The sequence below is a fragment of the Emys orbicularis genome, chromosome 5 (assembly GCF_028017835.1).
Source record: "Emys orbicularis isolate rEmyOrb1 chromosome 5, rEmyOrb1.hap1, whole genome shotgun sequence".
Classification (NCBI taxonomy): Eukaryota; Metazoa; Chordata; order Testudines; family Emydidae; genus Emys; species Emys orbicularis.
Window position 1 is genome coordinate 72,994,061 of NC_088687.1, and position 15,410 is coordinate 73,009,470.

The window sequence follows — 15,410 nt, forward strand, 5'->3', positions numbered from 1 at the left end:
AAACATTACTTTATATTACTATTGGAAAAACCCCTACATCAGTTTAATGCCAAAAACAATTTTAACATCACTAATACTTGAAACATTATACTTAAGCCCTCTTCTCTTTGGATCATGCTGCTAGTTGGTCCACATTCTCTTCACTTCTGTTAGCTAAATGTGATTCAACAATCTCAGCAAAGAGGTTCCTTCTCAACAGGTTGTATGCAAGCGGTAACAGCTGACCAACAACCTTGTGAAAATACTGCAAATTATAGGGGGGAAAGTGAGTGAGTGAGCAGAGTTTGGCAGACAGAACAGCAACAATCATCTCTTCTGACTGTGAACACAGGCCCTAATCTATCATCTTCAAGAACTATTAATCTTGTCATACACAATGAAAGCCATGTAGCTTTCCTCTAGATCAGGCAGGATTGAATACAAGCTAAGGAACTATGGTTAAGGTTGCTCCTGTCTACCTCCACCCTTGTTCAAAGTGACACTTATTTAAAGTGGCAAAATCCAAACTATGACTTCACACTATTGTTCACAAGCATTGTTATTTCTGTCCATCCAGTTGGAACTTCACTCTAGTAAAGGGGGTATCAGAGTTTTATTTAGCACACTTGTTATTTTGTCACATCTATATTAAGAATAGACGTTTCCCTTTGGCAAGGACAACACAATTCAACACAGTTTACTCCTGTGGGCATTCTGCCCTAAAAAATGAAAAATTCTGTATACAAAACAACACTACATAATCATGCCAGTTTCAATTATTTTGAAATAAGTTACCAGAATACCTGTCAGCAAGTATGTCTAACAGTAGAGAGACACAAATTCCCCTAGAAGTAGACTTAAATAAATGCCTATGTCAACCAAGTTCCTGGTTCTTTGTCCCCTCCCCCCCAGCCCAGCTAGGGGGCCAGACACCCACAACCCCTCCCCTCTAGCTCCCTCCAGCCCAGATACCTGCACCCCCTCTCCTCCAGAGCCCAGCTATGGGGCCCCCTCCTTTCCCAGACAGGCACAGCTCAGGGATCCAGAGGGAGAGAGCCTGATCCTCGGTCCCAAGCTTGCACAGAGTTTCCTGTACGCCATCCTCTCCTTCCCTCAGGGTATACTGGGAACTGCAGCTGCCAGGAACCTGCCTCTAGCCCCAGCTCCTCCCCCATCCCCAGTTCTGCCCCCAGCTCCACCTTCAACCCAGGCTCCTCTGCTGAGCCAACTGTGCTGTAATGGAGGGGCAGGGGACAGGAGGCAGACAGATTCCATTACTGGTAAGGGATGGGTGTGACACACACATACACACTCACTCTCTCTCTCTGTTTGGGCACCACTGCCTTAGTGCTAGGAAAAAAAAGTCAATTAAGAAGAAATGCTAATTTTGGTGTTAATAGTGGGCTAGATTTACAAAGGCATTCAGGTACCTAAAGATGTAGGTGCTTTTGTAAATCCCATCTATCTGCATTTTTAGGTGCCTATCTGCACAATGACTGTATATATTGCCAAGTCACATGTACTACATTTGCTAAGTTAGTGATATTGGACAGCGAGAACACACTTTCAAACAAAAACACCAGACGGCCTCACTGAAGATGAATAAGCCATTAAGCAACTACAAACTGAGGGCCTATTGTATCTTCTGTAACATAGCAACCAATGATGTCAACTTGAGGTTTTTTGACAAGAATAAAGCCCCCCAAATTAAGTCCTGTTCTACCCCAAAACACAACTTTTAAGTGTACGTTTTAGTACTTACATGTGACCCATAGCAAAAGAGGTCCATTCCCAGTTCATACCCCATTCCGTAATCACATTCATCATTAGCAAACTGAACAAAAGTGATCATTTCCTGAATGGGTGCAAAGGCTTTCAGTCTCTGGTCATCGCTAGGAGCATCCACAATGGCCTTACAAATTCTTTTAAGATTAGCTGTAATTATAAATAAAGAAAAGTAAATTCCACACTGATGTTATTTAAAATGTGAACTCATTCATTGCATCTGAATTAGGTATGTACCAACTTCGGCCATAGAAAGCACAATGATCTTTTTCACTCAAGCAGCACAATGAATCCTAAAATACAGGGTTGTAGGAAAAGAGTCTGGTTTTGGAGTTGTGGGTGGAAACAGTTGAGAACTTACTCGCTCTGGAACAGGGGTACTTCAGGTTATTCTCAGAAGTTAGAGCAATACTGCAAGGTGCTGCCTTTTGAAGATTCAGTATACATGTTGAGTGAAATTTTGTGTCATAAAGAAGTCTTATGGCACTTAAACCTGCTCTTGTTTATTATCAGATGAAATTAAATGGTTTCCTCAGCAATACATTTATGATGCAGTCAGCTTCAATTGCTTGTTTCAGGAGAGTTTTCAGTATTCACTGGACTATGGTTTTCATCCAATTAAAACAATGTTGATTCAAACCAAAATTACATATTCAAGTGTTATGACAATAAAAGATCAGCTGTTTTCTGTTCCCCACAATATTGTTAATACTCTTACCTAGTATAAATGCAGTCTAGATTTTGCATCAGCCAGCAGAAGTGTTTGAGTGCAACTTGACTAAAACAGAAGAAGGAGCTGAACAAGGATGCTTTTACTTTAAAAAAATTTAAAAAACAGTTTACCATTTGTTTCAGGGAGCTCTCTGTACCCAACATCATTTTTATCTACAGGCACAACCAGACCTGCTCCATGAAATGTCTTAGTCACTACCTGAATAAAGGAAAGAAAAATGGTGCATCATGGTAAGAACACAGTAACATCAGCTACATAAGATACCACCTTGCTCCTGCTATACCCCCACATCACCCCCGATCGTCAACCAGAAGATAAACTAACTGTGTCCTGGAGCCTGAATTTCCAGATACTAAGTCACATAGTGTTCACTCTTGCCTCCAAATCTAATAATTACAACCCCTGCAGCATTTTACATCTACCCAACTGTAAACCCTACAGTGATGGAACATTCTAATTGGTGGACTGGGGTGGGGGGAGCAGGGAGGGATTCTTACAATCACTGAAGGAAGGCAATGCTAATCTAAATGCATGCTACAACAATTTGTTCCTTTTGACAGACTATACAACAAGCCACACTGCTACTGGCTCTTATCCCCTTATAGGCATTTTCAGTTTTGTTAAAAGAAAAATGACCACCAGGTCTATGTATGTATTTGTTAAGTTTTTTCCAGTATCTCAATTTACTTTGTTACCCCAGTTTCTTGATTGTGCACCCTAGCTCTTAAACCTTTATTAGGTGAGGAGGGGTGTGTCAGGAGAAAGGCTTCATAAAGTCAGTACTGCTCAGTCTATCATTGGGAGGGGGCAGTGGGGTGAGAAGAAAGGGTGGGGGGAATTTGGGATGTGCAGGGCTGCGGCAGCCAGAGAAAGAGGCAACTTTCCCCAGCTCCAGGGCTGCAGCTGCCAGAGACAGAGAGAGACGTCCCTCCTTCCCCTCCTCAGCTTTGTGGCGGGGGAGAGATCCCCCTCCTTTCCAGCCCCAGCTCAGGAGCTACCGTGGCAGGGAAGAGACACCCCCCCCCCCCCCTTCCCAGCCCCAGCTCAGGGGCTGGTGCGGCAGGGAGGAGGTGGCACATCTATCGCATTAGAAAGGTAAGACTACTGATTAAAATATGAGCTGTGTGCTTTTATTTGTAGACCAAAATAAATGTTTATTATTAAGGTGTTTTTTTTTAATAGAGCGCTTTTATCTAAAGTGCTTTACAATAGTTAGCTAATGGTACAAACAACATTTGGAAAGATCATTAAGTGGTCCACCGAGACCCTCAGCAATTTTCAAGTGGTCCACAAAAAAGAGTGAGAACCACTGCTCTAAGGGAAGAATACCTGACCCTGGGTAAATAGAGACCGGTACTTCATGCTATTCCAGAAGGCTTAGCAAGTTCTTCAGGTAATACCACCATTTGTTTTGTAGGTTCTCTCCTAACTACCAGGTATCCAATTTGACCCTTTTTTCTACAGCCGTGGGTGAGTATCAGTTACCCCATCAACATGTACAAACATCCTGACTCCCTCGCCTTTTCTTTTCAGTGTGCTCTTTAGCTCAATTTAGAACTTCTTGTCTCCATTAGACTAGAAGCAAGAAACCAGGCTGTTTTACATCATTCCACATTTGCATTGCTATACCGTGCTGACTCAGTCTAAATAATCAAAATCCATGTGCATTGTTCTTCATTTGGTCTGCCTCCACTTCTAGTGTCTTTTGCAAACTTGACATCTCACTTGCAGTATCCTCAAATTACTATTACCCTCTTGATCCAAAAACTGACCCATCAGGTATGCTAATTTTAGCTTGTTTCCAACTTGAAGAGTTTTTAATCTATACCTAATTTCTGCCCCTAAACATCCTTAGTCAAACTGACTTTTCCAAGTATTCTCACAGCATGTGCCTTAAGGCAGTTTGCCTCTCAAAATAAAGAGAGGTCTAAGAATTTCCTTGTTAAATAATGGAGGTTGATTTGACTTTGTCTAAAAGCTGAGGGACTGCTGACCAGTGGTTTTATAGTGTTCACCTATTTTCAGTTGACACACTGGTGGATATACTTTCTATTTCAAGTTTACACATGTAACAGACATGATTTTATATTATTTAGTTCATCTGTAGTACTTGGAAAAATTGATCAAATTTGAGATTATCCCTTCCCCCATACAGATAGCAGGGATCCAGTTAGAAGTTCTCTACTCATGTTAGTAGCTCTTCATCATTGGCCTATTGAAGATATACATATTAAAAATTGCTGTTGTACTTCAGTAATTCTACACTTTATTTTCTTAGTGCAACCTTCAGTAAATGCCAGTTAAAAGTTAATGTCTGCTTTTAAAAATGGCAAGTTTAAATTGTAATATGATCCTCCTTTCACTGACAGAGGAACTACACATGGAGGTGCTGGTGGCTGTTTAAGCAGCAGGTACTCTCTCAAAAGGGACATTAGCATTGTTTCCCCAACACTGGAAGTTTATATAGCGCTTAAAGAACAAAACAAAACAAAAAAAAGGTGGGTAGTTGGCTGGTTTACTTAGATGGGTCAGATCCTGCCATCCAGTAGACATCAGATGAAGAATGACCTCAGCACTACTCCTCCTTGAGCTAGTGGTAGATTGCACAGGGAATTTGAGTTTGTTTTTTTGGTAGTATGGAGGTTGGAATATGTAACAGGCTGGCTTGTCTTTGGGCTGGAGAGCCTGGGGCTAAACCAGCGCTGATTACAAGATGAGTAGAGCCCTGCACGAATACAAAGTTTGTATCCGCATCCAATCCACAAACATGGTCCACAGGGATAAAGCGATATTTGCAGGGCTCTAAAGTTGAGGCTTATCTGAAAGGAATCAGATGATTCCAACTTAAAATGCAGCAGGAAGTATGTGTGTGATTGAGAGAAGGAGCTGATACTGCCAGAGCCAACAGGCATGATAGTGAGCTGGGAAATGCTCAGAAGACAGAAGCCTGAAAAAGCCTGTAGCTGCCTGAAGAAGCAGCTGCAGAGAGTAAGGCTGGCTCCTGCAGAAAAATTGAACTGTGAGCCAGCTCTAGGAAACAAGGCTGGGAACCCCCTTAACTAAGGGGAGAGAGACACGGAACTGGAGTTGTGGCCTGAAGGGCCAGTGTGTACTGGAGGACTGAATAAAACATTCCCCAGCTGGGATCCAGTTTAATCTTTGGACTGTGTAGAGTTTAAGGCACCTTGTGAAGGAGAAAACTGGAGTGGGGAGCAGCAGTAGCACTCTTGGTCAGGAGAGGGTGCTTAGGAGGCAGTAAGCAGCCACCATGATACAGAGAGGTTCCTGTAACACTACATGGCATAACATTTCATAGGAAAGGTTGCCATCTATGCAGCCCATCTAGAATAAATAAATCACTGAGTTAGGACTCAGTGACCAAACCAGCCATACAGGAATGCTAGAACTCTCCTCCAAAATAAGTGTATACCAAACAACCATTTTAGAATAATGGTGACATCATATGATGTCCACATGAGGACATTTACATGCTGCCTGAGCAATCTGGTAGCAGTGAGCCACTATGTGTAGTATTAGAAGTGGATTGAGTTGATTTCCTGTACTGTTGAAAACTTCAGCCAACAGCCTCCACCTTTCAGGCACAGGAAGGAACACGGGGAGCAACTCTTCAGACAATATCACCCCTTAGTCAATGCTCTGGAGATTGTGTCTTAGCTGAACAGGAGAGAAAGCTAAAGTGAATTAGTTTAGCGAGAGCAACTTTACCTAGTTGGTCAGAAAAAGAAAAAAAAAGCCATACTTTCTTATCTCTTTGTTTCATCTTCATGGTTTTCTGTTCCAGCGAATAACCCAATTCTTTTGCTGTTCTTGTAAGGTTTTCATCTATGTCTTTCAAAATACCACTTTTCTTTTTATCTGTCAATTCCTTAAGCTTTTTTGACAAAAACAATCTGAAACACAAAGGAAGACTCATTACACAGCAGGTCACCTGTCTCAGGATCTAGAAAGTTTTGTTTTTTAAATAAAAAAAAAAAAAAAAAAATCTAGTCCCCTAATCTCTTAGCCAAAAAATTTGCTAATCAATGATTGTGTATGACCATTTCATACACAAGATAGCTTTAACATGCTATTAGGTTACATTCAAGCACTCAAAAATTAGGAAATGCTAGAATTAAGGTTGCCTGTATAGTCTTGTGCACATGTATTATGATGCATGTCTTCAGTTATATTCTCATACTATTTCTACAGGACCTGTTCCTATAGGTGCACAGGGGCCGGAGAGTGCATATCAACTGAGGCAGCTGTGATTTTTTTTTTATTGTAATCATTCAATGAGTGGCTTCATGCCTTATTTGCTACATATAATCCAAACCCTGTCTGGAATACAAAATTAAGCATTTTCTTCTGGTCTTTTCTATGATGCTTATCACTGGCTCAGAGTGCTTCACAAACATTAACTTTTTTTTCCTTCTCTCCCAGAGGTGTTGACATCCCTTGCAGTTGCGAGTGCTCCTGAAAATGAGGCCCTAAGTGTCTCAGGCTGATTATCCAGGAAATGAAGAACACACAACTGGTGTGTAACCGGACAAAAATTTTATGTAAGTGACTTGCTCATCATATGAAGTTGATGGCAGATGCAAGGCCAGAACTGAATTTTCTTATGCTGCATTCACCTGCCTTAGCCACCAGAGGGTGGCATAGTTTGTTGCTTCTGGAGGCGGAGCACATTGCACACCCCAGAGGCTCCTTCCATTCCTCCAACTCCCTTCTCTCTGTAACCCCCTCACCCTTCCCCACATGCCAGCGGCTCTGTCCCCCCGTTTTCTTCCTCCCCTCATACCAGGGTCTTTCCCCAATCCCTTCTCTGCCACATGCTGGGGGTTGTGTCCCCTTTCTCCCTCCATGCCAGGGGTTCTGACTCTAAGAATGGTGGTGGGAGGGGAATGGATGGTATTTTTCTTTGTCGGACAGACAAGTCATTCAAGGTGTCACCATTTTATAACGGCATTGGCAGGAAAGGCAAGCTGAGATGGGGTATTCTTATGCTGGAAGGTGTTAATGGATGCCACCAATGGGTTTGTTTATCTATAGACACAGAGGTGGTTGAAGCTGCTGGGTCTGCTAACCAGATGTCCCCCATTTTCCCTTTCAGCTTCCCACTTTAATAGGGTTCTGCTCATCAATACATAAAAACATTCCCTGAAATTTCAGAATTGATTGGATGTGGCATTCACAAGTTAACACACTACAGCCAAAAACCATTGAGCTCTCATTTTCCTCAGCCAACAAAACTATCCTATCTCTTCCTGCAGTCCTCTGCCTCATCCTCTGTACATTTTCTAACTTCTAGAGTAAATGAAGCAGGAGACATTCAGACAGCCTCATTCAGTCCATAACTGAGATTCAGTCCCTGAGCTCCAACTATCCTGTCCACTGAGTAAGGCAGAATTTTCGTGGGGAAAAAAATACAGGTAATACATGATCATATAGAGACAGTATCATGATGCACACAAAGGGGCCAAATGAAGGTTGTGAATGCAACCTTCATTTTGGCATTATCTCCCCTGAGTGCTTGATTGTGCAAACTAAAGAACTTTTTTTTTTTTTTAAGTGTCGTTTTTGAATGTAGCTTCCTTTAAAAGGAAATGAAATGCAAATTCTGTCATGCACAACTGTAAAAATGCTGCCATCATGCATTGCCACTAAGGTTTGAACCATGGATGTTCAGCACAGACTTCTACCACTTGAGCTATGGGACTTTATTAGCTGACAGCAGGAGAAGGCTATTTTCAGTGAACCTGCCATTAGGAAGAACATGCATGACAATGAAACAGTGGGTTATTTTTGCATAAGTAGCCTCATTTAAAATAAATCATAGTCAAGGACAAAAGACAGGAGATTGAGAGGCAATACATCTAAATGGATAGAATTTGGGTCTGCCATAGTAGAGAACTGGATTCTAGTTTCAGAATATGTAACTCTCTGTGAGGTATGAGGTGTTGATATTAACAAAAGTTGCAACAGGTGAAGACTTAACACCAGTAACAGAAATGAGTCTAGCATTCATGCTAGCTGAGAACCAGGACATTTGTCTTTCTCTTCGAGAGGTCTCATTTAGCTCTGAGCAGCTTAAGGGGCCTCTGTTCCATCCGGTAACCCAATAGACTAAGGTGATGTGGGCAGAGAAGCCTCACCTCTCCCCACCCAACCGATGCAGTTGCTTTGGCAGCAGCTAGCTGAGTCTCTGCATTGGAGAGTTCCCAGTGCAGCATATGCTGCTGCCAAAGTAGCCACCCAGCCTTAAAACGTTTAGGGGTTTTGGTATGCTGCTAAAATTAAACAGTAACAATGTAAGACATAGCACAGAAATGGAGATTTTTCAACAGTTTGTCAGCCAAATCTGAACAGTAATTCATGGCTTTGTCCCCTGCCAAAGACAGGAGCCCTGCTGCAAAAGGTCACAAGACCATTTAACAGAAAGTGTTAGGCAACAAAACACAGGGATCACTGCTGGCTTTCCCTATAACATTTTAGCCATTATTGTCCCCGTGTGTTGCTTCAAGTACATTATTTCATTTAAATTATTATATAAAAATATAAGCTCAAGGAACCCCCAGATCATCTAGTCTGACCTCCTGTATATAAAACAGGCCACCACCACCTAGCCCCTGCACAATAAACCCCAAGAACTGAAGTATTACAGCTCACAGGAGACTAACCTATCATGTGTCACAGGGAGAGACTAGGAGGAACTGAGATGCACCAATGCCTGAGGCCCCTGCAATGGCAGGGAATTGGTTAAGTGAGATATACCCAGATAATCCTGTCAAGTGACCCACACTCCATTGGAAGGTGGAAAAAAAACCAACCCAAGGCCACTGCTAATCTGGTTCCTTCCCAAACCCCACATAGGGAAAATCAGACTCTGAGCATGTGAGCAAGACCCAGCCAGCCATGCATGAGAAAAAAAGAATGATTGGTTCCACTTCAGAGCACTGCTACACTCCATTCAGTGTCCCATCTCCAGCTATGGCCATCTCTGATGTGGTGACCTAAAGGAGTCTCTTCCTTTTCAGAGACACAATATACTGGTAGCATTTCTAACTCATTCCATGAGCACAGGTATCAGCAAAGAAAGGCTTCTAGTGAGAAAAATTAAAGGTGGCTGAAAGGGTGTCCTGTTTTCTTCAAGCCATGTCATACCATTTTTAACCCCACAGAAAAGAAAATATAAAAGACAGGTATCTACAGAAGTATAAAATTTAAGATCTATTTTTAAATTAAAAATATATTTTCAGGATGCTTTACATATGTGGATTCTTACCACTGCATCTGCTCTCTAAAAAAAGACTGGCTATTATTTTTAAGCATTATTAATTAATAAGTCATGGTGTTTAACATCTAGAATAAATGTTGCCATTAAAAAGGTATTTAAAGTTAATGAGCATGAGTAAACAAGTCATCATTCAATTAAGTGAAAATAGAACAATGCACAAATAAACCCACACTGCAATAATAGTTTACAGCTAAAGAACTCAACACACTGTAATCAGTTAGAAACAGAATAACTAACAAGAACATGGATGTCTGAAACATATCAGAAGGGAGAACCATGACTAAGGTGTTTATAGTCCAAGCATAGTACATTTGAAAAACTAAAGGCAACCTCAAAGGCTCAGAGCTCTGAAGCAAAGTAAGCTCCTAACCCAAGAATGGGAACCTACCAAGACTTTGGAGGAAGTGTGGCCAGAACACAAAATACATCTTCATTTGGATACGTCCCTGCCCAAGCATCTGTTGCATAAGCTAAGTGTTCTGTTTAGGTGTCTGAGGAACAGTGTCCTTTCAGTACACACCTATACTTCTTGCCGATGTGCACCACTGCCTATAAAGCTTTAAGTTTTAATTTTACCTAGTTTTCCCTAACTTTTATTTCAGGAAGGTCAGAAGATATCTACAGTTCCATCTTGTGGATATTATGCTAGAGCAATTAAAACCTTGTGGATCTCCTATTAATTGCAAAAGAAAGCTATCCTGTCCCAGCTTAGTAGTGACAGTTTTTATTTGTTAGTTCTGTTTTAGAATGACAAATGTCCTCGCCAACATGTAAAAGTCACTTGTATAAGGTAGAGATGGACACTCTTGGTTTAGTAAAATGTTCTTCATATGAATTCTTTTCACCATTGTGTTTCATCCCCCTTCAAAAGTTCATTTCAAAATGCAACCTGCAATCATTCTGACAAACTACAATCTTTTTTTAAAATCATGGCTTCTGTTAATGCCTCTATCATCATTTTCTGCTGAAATGCTCTATTCCTACAGAAACACATACTGGACTTTATAAAGAAAAGCAACCCTGGCTATTTTAGTACAACCACGAAGTTCCAGACTGGTCAGCCAATTTACTCTGGGTCTAGTAATCTTATGAAAGGTATCCATATCTGTAGAGGTTTCTCTAGTATTATTTTCAAAGTAAAAAACCTACACAGGTGTGTGAGTGAGTGAAAGATAGAAGAACAGTGCCAGCTGCCACAACTCACTAACCTTCAAAAGCAGAGGAAGATTAGAATACTGACCCTTTCCAAATAGTCGAAAATTGGAAGGGGGCAGAAACGAGGAGAGAGTTGAAACAGTCAATCAGAAATGTACTTAAACAAGTAGTTAAGGTATTTCACATTAGTACTTTTTTGTGGTTTAGAGGAAAACGAATTGCATTTACACTTCTATCCCGATATAACGCGAATTCGGACAGAACGCAGTAAAGCAGCGCTCCGGGGGGGCGGGGCTGCGCACTCCGGTGGATCAAAGCAAGTTCGATATAACGCGGTTTCACCTATAACGCAGTAAGATTTTTTGGCTCCCGAGGACAGCGTTATATCGGGGTAGAGGTGTAGTTAGGAAACAGAAGTTGTAAACCTTACTTGACTGCAGCAAATACATTGTCACCAATCTGAGAAATTACACAGCTTTTCTTTGCTTCGTTTGCACCAACCCACATTGGAAGTTCATCTGGCACATCCCTATAAAACAAAATGTATACAAACAGTAGGGTTTTTCTCTTTAAAGTGAAGTTAGCATGCACAAGAGATGCTGAATGGAGCACTGGAGCCTGAAGTCTTACATTTATCACTGGGCAGTTAAAATGTAACCTCCCCTTACTTCCATGGGCCTTTCTAGGCACACCCCCCCCACACTTCAGTCTACAATCCTTTGTCTCTCAGAGAATGCCAGCTAGAATGATTAATTCTTCACTACAAACAGCAGAGACCACCAAGAGCTTAAATACAGTATTGAATCACACTAGATTCACATGCACAACTTTAAGTATTTGAATACAGAATAATTATACTAGAGCCACTTCTTTAGCTGGAGCAGCAAAGAGATCTTGACAAGAAGTGGCTCTGTACAGAAGAAATAAGGCAGAAGCATATATTTCCAGTGTTGCCAGGTAGACTCAAGTATAGAAAAGGAAAAACAAAAACACACACAGTTCTCTTCCCCATTGTCCAACCCCAGGAGCAGATAACCATTTGCTCCAGGACATCGTGGCAGTAGTTAAAAACATCATTATGATTAAAACAGGGTTTGTTTGGTTTGTAAGATAGTCTTTAACCCTCATCACCAGTCCTTCCAATACATTTTGCCCTATAATGTTAGCTACTAAAAATGACAACTGAAGTGTCATCTATCTGACTGAGGGAGGTAGTAAGTAGAGGTTCTATCATTTGACAATGGTGCAGAGTTCTTACATTACATACATCAATGGAAATGGAGAAAAAGATAAGGACCATATATAAAATGCAATACCTGAAATATCCCATGTGATACTGAGTTTTGCTATCCCCAGCAATTATAGTCTGAAATTCAGGAGGATCATAAAAAAACCTCCAGTGAAGGTTGAAGTTCAGATCTGCTGATTTTGTTTTTTTATGTTTTCCAGCAAGAATATCATATGGTCCAACTAGCTGAAGTCCAGTACTTGATAGGAGTGCTTCTGCAAAACAAAATCATCAACTGTGACATTTTCTCGTGCATGCAGGAAACAAGATCTCAGCCATAAGGCATTTCCATTTCCAAATGGAAAGCTGACATGAACAAAACTGAAGCTGTGCTTATTATAGCACATTTCAAATTCACATTGCTTAGGTATCACACAGCAAGTCTAAAAGCCAAATAATCAGACTCCAAACTCATGTTTATTCTCCCTCATACAAGATACTCTAACCCAGGGGTCGGCAACCTATGGCACACGAGCCGATTTTTGATGGCACGCGGCAGCGGGCTGAGCGGCTCAGCATACCACCACTCTGGGGTTCCGGCTGCTGCCCCGTTGCCAGCCGGGGTCCCGGCCACCGGCCCCACTCAGCGCCCGCTGCTGGCCTGGGGACCCCCAAGGAACCCCAGGCTGGCAGCGGGCTGAGCAGGCCGGCGGCTGAGACCCCCGCTGGCAGTCTGGGGTCCCAGCCGCTGGCCACGCTCAGCCAGCAGCCAGCCTGGGGTTCCATTCACTCAGCCAGCAGTGGGCTGAGCAGGCCGGTGGGGGGCTGAGTGGCTCAGTCCACTGCCAGCAGCACCCAGCCTGCTGCCGGTCTAGGGTTCTGGCTGCCGGCCCCTTGCCAGTCGGGGTCCCAGCTGCTGGCTCCGCTCAGCCTCCTGGGTGAGCAGAACCCGAGGGTGGTAGCGGGCTGAGGGGGGCTGGCGGCCGGGATCCCGGCTGGCAGGAGCTGGTGGACGGAACCCCAGACTGCCAGCGGGCTGAGCGGCTCAGCCCGCTGCCAGTCTGGGGTCCCTGCCGGCCCCGCTCAGCCTGCCGCCGGCTCCGCTCAGCCCAGACCGGCAGAGGGCTGAGTAGGGGCTGGGATCCTTGTCTGGGGTTCCAGCCCCGCTCAGCCCACCGCCAGCTGGTGGCTGGAACCATAGACAAGGATCCCAGGCAAGGATCACACTAAATTGATCAGATCTGTATTTTAATTTTATTTCAAATGAAGCTTCTTAAATATTTTAAAAACCTTATTTACTTTAAATACAATAGTTTATTTATATAATATAGACATAGAGAGAGACCTTCTACAAACGTTAAAATGTATTACTGGCACGGGAAACCTTAAATTACAGTGAACTTGGCACACCACTTCTGAAAGGTTGCCGACCCCTGCTCTAACCTGTGCATTTAAAGCTTTTAGTACTCAGATTCAGACAGCTTTCCTTTCACAAAGATATGTTGCCCTAATACTTTTTTTGCAAAAATAACCTGTTTTTATTTGCCTCTAGCAATCTCTACTGATTTATTTTAAGCTGTTGTTTCTAGACCAAAACATCTAGACACAGTCTGTTTTAGGAGACAGATTTTCCCCCCATACCCAAACAGCCCCTAGCCAACCTGAAAAAAATATTTATGAAAAGGCTGCATGTCTGAAAGCTAACAAGTAAATCCTAAACATTAAAAATAAATTTACTCATTCTTTTCAAGGTCAGATTATTAAGAGCGTTCTTGAATTAATCTTAACTTCTTCACGCTCAAATAGGTCAGTTTCATAACAATCTGCAAATTGAAGGGGACAAACACATGTGCACACACAGCTTTAAATAGAGATGTGTTCTGTAGTCTGATACACCTTTTGCCCAGCCTAAAGTTATACCAAAGTTGGGGAAACACTAGCCTGTCTCTAAACTGGAAAAATCATTCCAAAAGCTTCCCATTTGCCTTTGTCACTAAACGGCCTTCAGATTGCTTTTGAAAACTCAAGTTAAGCCATACAGCATGCAGAAGTTCTCTTTTTTAGAACCCACCACTTGGCTTGTCAGGCTTCAGCTCCTCACAGAACTTCCAGAACTGATAAAAGTCTTCAGGCATCCTGAGCCGATAGCAACTTTCTACTTCTTGACGCAGCTGATCAGGAACATCTGCCTGGTTGGACCGTCTCTTCTTGACTTCTTTAGTTTTTTCACACTGCAAGTAAACAGCAACGAAATGCACACACGTTAACTCTAGGGAGTGAGTTAACAGGACTCTGCGAATTCGGAGCGTAGGCGAGTGAGTTCTTTGGGGATTAAAAAGGCGTTGTACGCACAGGTTAGGAATTTCACAGGTTTTAGGTTGGGTGCAAGTTTCCAGACGCACACAGAGGGGGGTCAAGGGCACGCTGACGGTAAAGGCTCCAGAGGACCTGCAGAAGTAGGTCTAATGGACTCCGGGAAATTCTCGTCCCACCTCTGCAACCTCATAACAGCCGCTGACAGGGCGCGGAAGACCCTGGGAAGAGGCCAGCAGGTAGCAGGCGCGGGGCTGCATGGCACAGCCTGGAGCAGCGGCCTTGCAGATCAGCCCACCCCACCGCCGTGCCCCTTTTCCCGCCCCGCCGGCGGCACCGAGACCTACTCCGAGCAGCGACAGCGCCATGGCGAGGACTCAGGAGCCCCGTCTATGGCCCGGCCAGTGACAGCAGCCGCCTCCTCCCAGCGCCCGCGGGCCGCTCTCCCTGGGCTGTGCCCTGGAGCAGGCCCGGCTCCCACGCGTCCCGTGGCAGGGCTGCCCCAGCTCGCCGCCCGCGGCCGGTACCTGCTCCCCGGCGCGGGGTCGCCGCTTCCCGCCTCCTGTCATGTTTCTGCCGGCAGCATCCCGCCCCGCCCCCGCCGGGCACTTCCGAGGGCATGACCGGATGACGTCACCGCGTCAGAGCGCGAGGGCACCGCCCCTTCCTTGCGGGGTGCGGGAGAGCCCGGCCCTGCCTTTGGTCTCCGCCAGGCGGCGCTAGGGGGCTCAGGGCGGAGGCTGGACTTGATTATCGCTCACGGTCCCTTCCAGCCCTACAGCTTTAGGGTCTATGAGTCCCACACAGGGCCGGCTCCAGCATTTCTGCCGCCCCAAGCAAAAAAAAAAAAAGCCGCAATCGCGATCGGCGGCGGCAATTGGGGGGGGAAAAAGCGGCGATCGGCAGCGGCAGTTCGGCAG

The 15,410-nt window shown here is 43.8% G+C and overlaps 1 protein-coding gene across 1 annotated transcript; it reads right to left on the reverse strand.

Annotated features, from left to right (window-relative positions):
- On the reverse strand, positions 1-15,081 carry LOC135879404 (histone PARylation factor 1). The gene is made up of 8 exons (XM_065405378.1): positions 15,018-15,081; positions 14,249-14,408; positions 12,266-12,452; positions 11,380-11,478; positions 6,258-6,408; positions 2,608-2,695; positions 1,742-1,914; positions 1-244 (listed from the first exon to the last, which is right to left on the reverse strand). Exons 1-8 carry the CDS (start codon positions 15,057-15,059, stop codon positions 113-115), a joined length of 1,032 nt encoding a protein of 343 aa, XP_065261450.1. The 5' UTR covers positions 15,060-15,081; the 3' UTR covers positions 1-112.
- Between the last annotated feature and the right edge of the window lie 329 nt (positions 15,082-15,410).

What these genes read in the sequence shown, in the direction of transcription:
- LOC135879404 (XM_065405378.1), bottom strand. Translation starts at nt 15,059, where the DNA reads ATGACAGGAGGCGGGAAGCGGCGACCCCGCGCCGGGGAGCAG. An exon ending in TGAAACAAAGAGATAAGAAA is followed by an intron (nt 2,696 to 6,257) that starts GTATGGCTTTTT and finishes TCCTTTATTCAG; the next exon opens with GTAGTGACTAAGACATTTCA. An exon ending in AGAGCTCCCTGAAACAAATG is followed by an intron (nt 1,915 to 2,607) that starts GTAAACTGTTTT and finishes TTATAATTACAG; the next exon opens with CTAATCTTAAAAGAATTTGT.